We start from the raw sequence: 1,314 nt of genomic DNA on the forward strand, positions 1-1,314 counted from the left end.
GGCTTTGGGCATCTTGGCGGCGCCGTGCGGCACGGCTTTATCCGGGCGCTTCGTTTTCCGCCTGTTTGAGCCGAGGGTCTTCTCCCTCTCCGGGCTGTGGGATGAACGCGCTTCGAGCTCCTCGCAGCTCTCCGCCGCCGCTCCTTCCTCCGCTGCTTTTTCACTCACCAGCCCCTGGGCTGCTGGGGAGATGGGAAAAGGAGAAAAAGGGGAGAACGTGGCCTCGACCGGAGCAGGGGGTGGCATTTAAATCGATGGAGTGGGAATGGGACTCCCATAAAAAAAACAGTCTCCCAGAGAGAAGGAAGAGAGACGCGATGGGAGACCCGATCCCAGTTTGAACTGGGAATGTGGAAATGCTGAGCGCATCCCGTTGCCCGTATTTCCAATTAAAAAAAAAAAATGCAGAGAGATCAATAACATTTTCCTGCAGAAAATTCGAGGAGAGGGCTGGGATTTGGGGAAATCCCCCTCAAAACCTGGATCCCCCTGGATTCTTCCTCCCCTTTTCCCATCCTGCTCGCAACCCTTTTGCTTCCCTGCCAAAGACAGGAAAAAAAAAAAGAGCAAGGAAAAAAGGGAGGTGGGGGGAGATGTTCAAGAAGGATTTTTTGTGTTTGCTTACCAAGGGACATCAGCGTTTCGTAGCTCTCCTGCATCACGTCCCGGTACAGAGCCTTCTGCCGCGGGTCCAGCATCACCCACGGCTCCATGGTGGGGAGAGGCACAGGCAGCCGGGAGAACGAGGGTTTCTCCCTCCGTTCCTCGCTCAGGGCTCCTCAAAATCCCCTGTGGGGAAGAGAAATCCTTTGAAATGAAGGAAATCCCCCGCGTAGTGCTTCTTGCTTGGGTTTTGATGCTTTTTCCGGGGGTGCCTTGAGAAATGTTGGGGTTTTTTCTCCCCGGGTTGCAGCCCACGGACAGTCCCTCCGTCCAGGACTAAGCCCGAGCCTCCACGGAGCAGCTTAGGGATGGGGGACAGGAGGGTCCCGGTTTCCCCAGAAAGACCACATCCCACAGCAATCTCTGCCCTCCTCCCTCCAGCATCCCAGTTCCCCCAGTCCTCATCTCACTGGGAATCAGCCTTCCCAGGGTGATGGGGCATTGGGGGACATGTCCCAGGAGCTGGGCTCTGTGCCCCATCCCTTGGGAGCCCTGGATGCGCGCAGGGACCGGGGCTCCCTCTCCATCCTTCTTGCTCTCCCCAAAGGAGCCGCTGCTCCTGGGAACATCCCCAAGGGCCGGATCCTGCAAACTCCAGCCCTGACACGGCTCAGGACCCTGCGCCGGGTTTCTCCCCCTTACCTGGCGTTC

General features: G+C 57.7%; 1 protein-coding gene across 1 annotated transcript; it reads right to left on the bottom strand.

Annotated features, from left to right (window-relative positions):
- Positions 1 to 33: 33 nt before the first annotated feature.
- Positions 34 to 713, bottom strand: LOC104082881 (zinc finger protein CKR1-like; the record flags this gene model as incomplete). Its single annotated transcript, XM_009586148.1, has 2 exons — positions 626 to 713; positions 34 to 182 (listed from the first exon to the last, which is right to left on the bottom strand). Coding segments are annotated over exons 1-2 (237 nt in total), but the record flags the coding sequence as incomplete, so codon positions are not given.
- Between the last annotated feature and the right edge of the window lie 601 nt (positions 714 to 1,314).

This window comes from Fulmarus glacialis, unplaced genomic scaffold, assembly GCF_000690835.1.
Source record: "Fulmarus glacialis isolate BGI_N327 unplaced genomic scaffold, ASM69083v1 scaffold30309, whole genome shotgun sequence".
NCBI lineage: Eukaryota > Metazoa > Chordata > Aves > Procellariiformes > Procellariidae > Fulmarus > Fulmarus glacialis.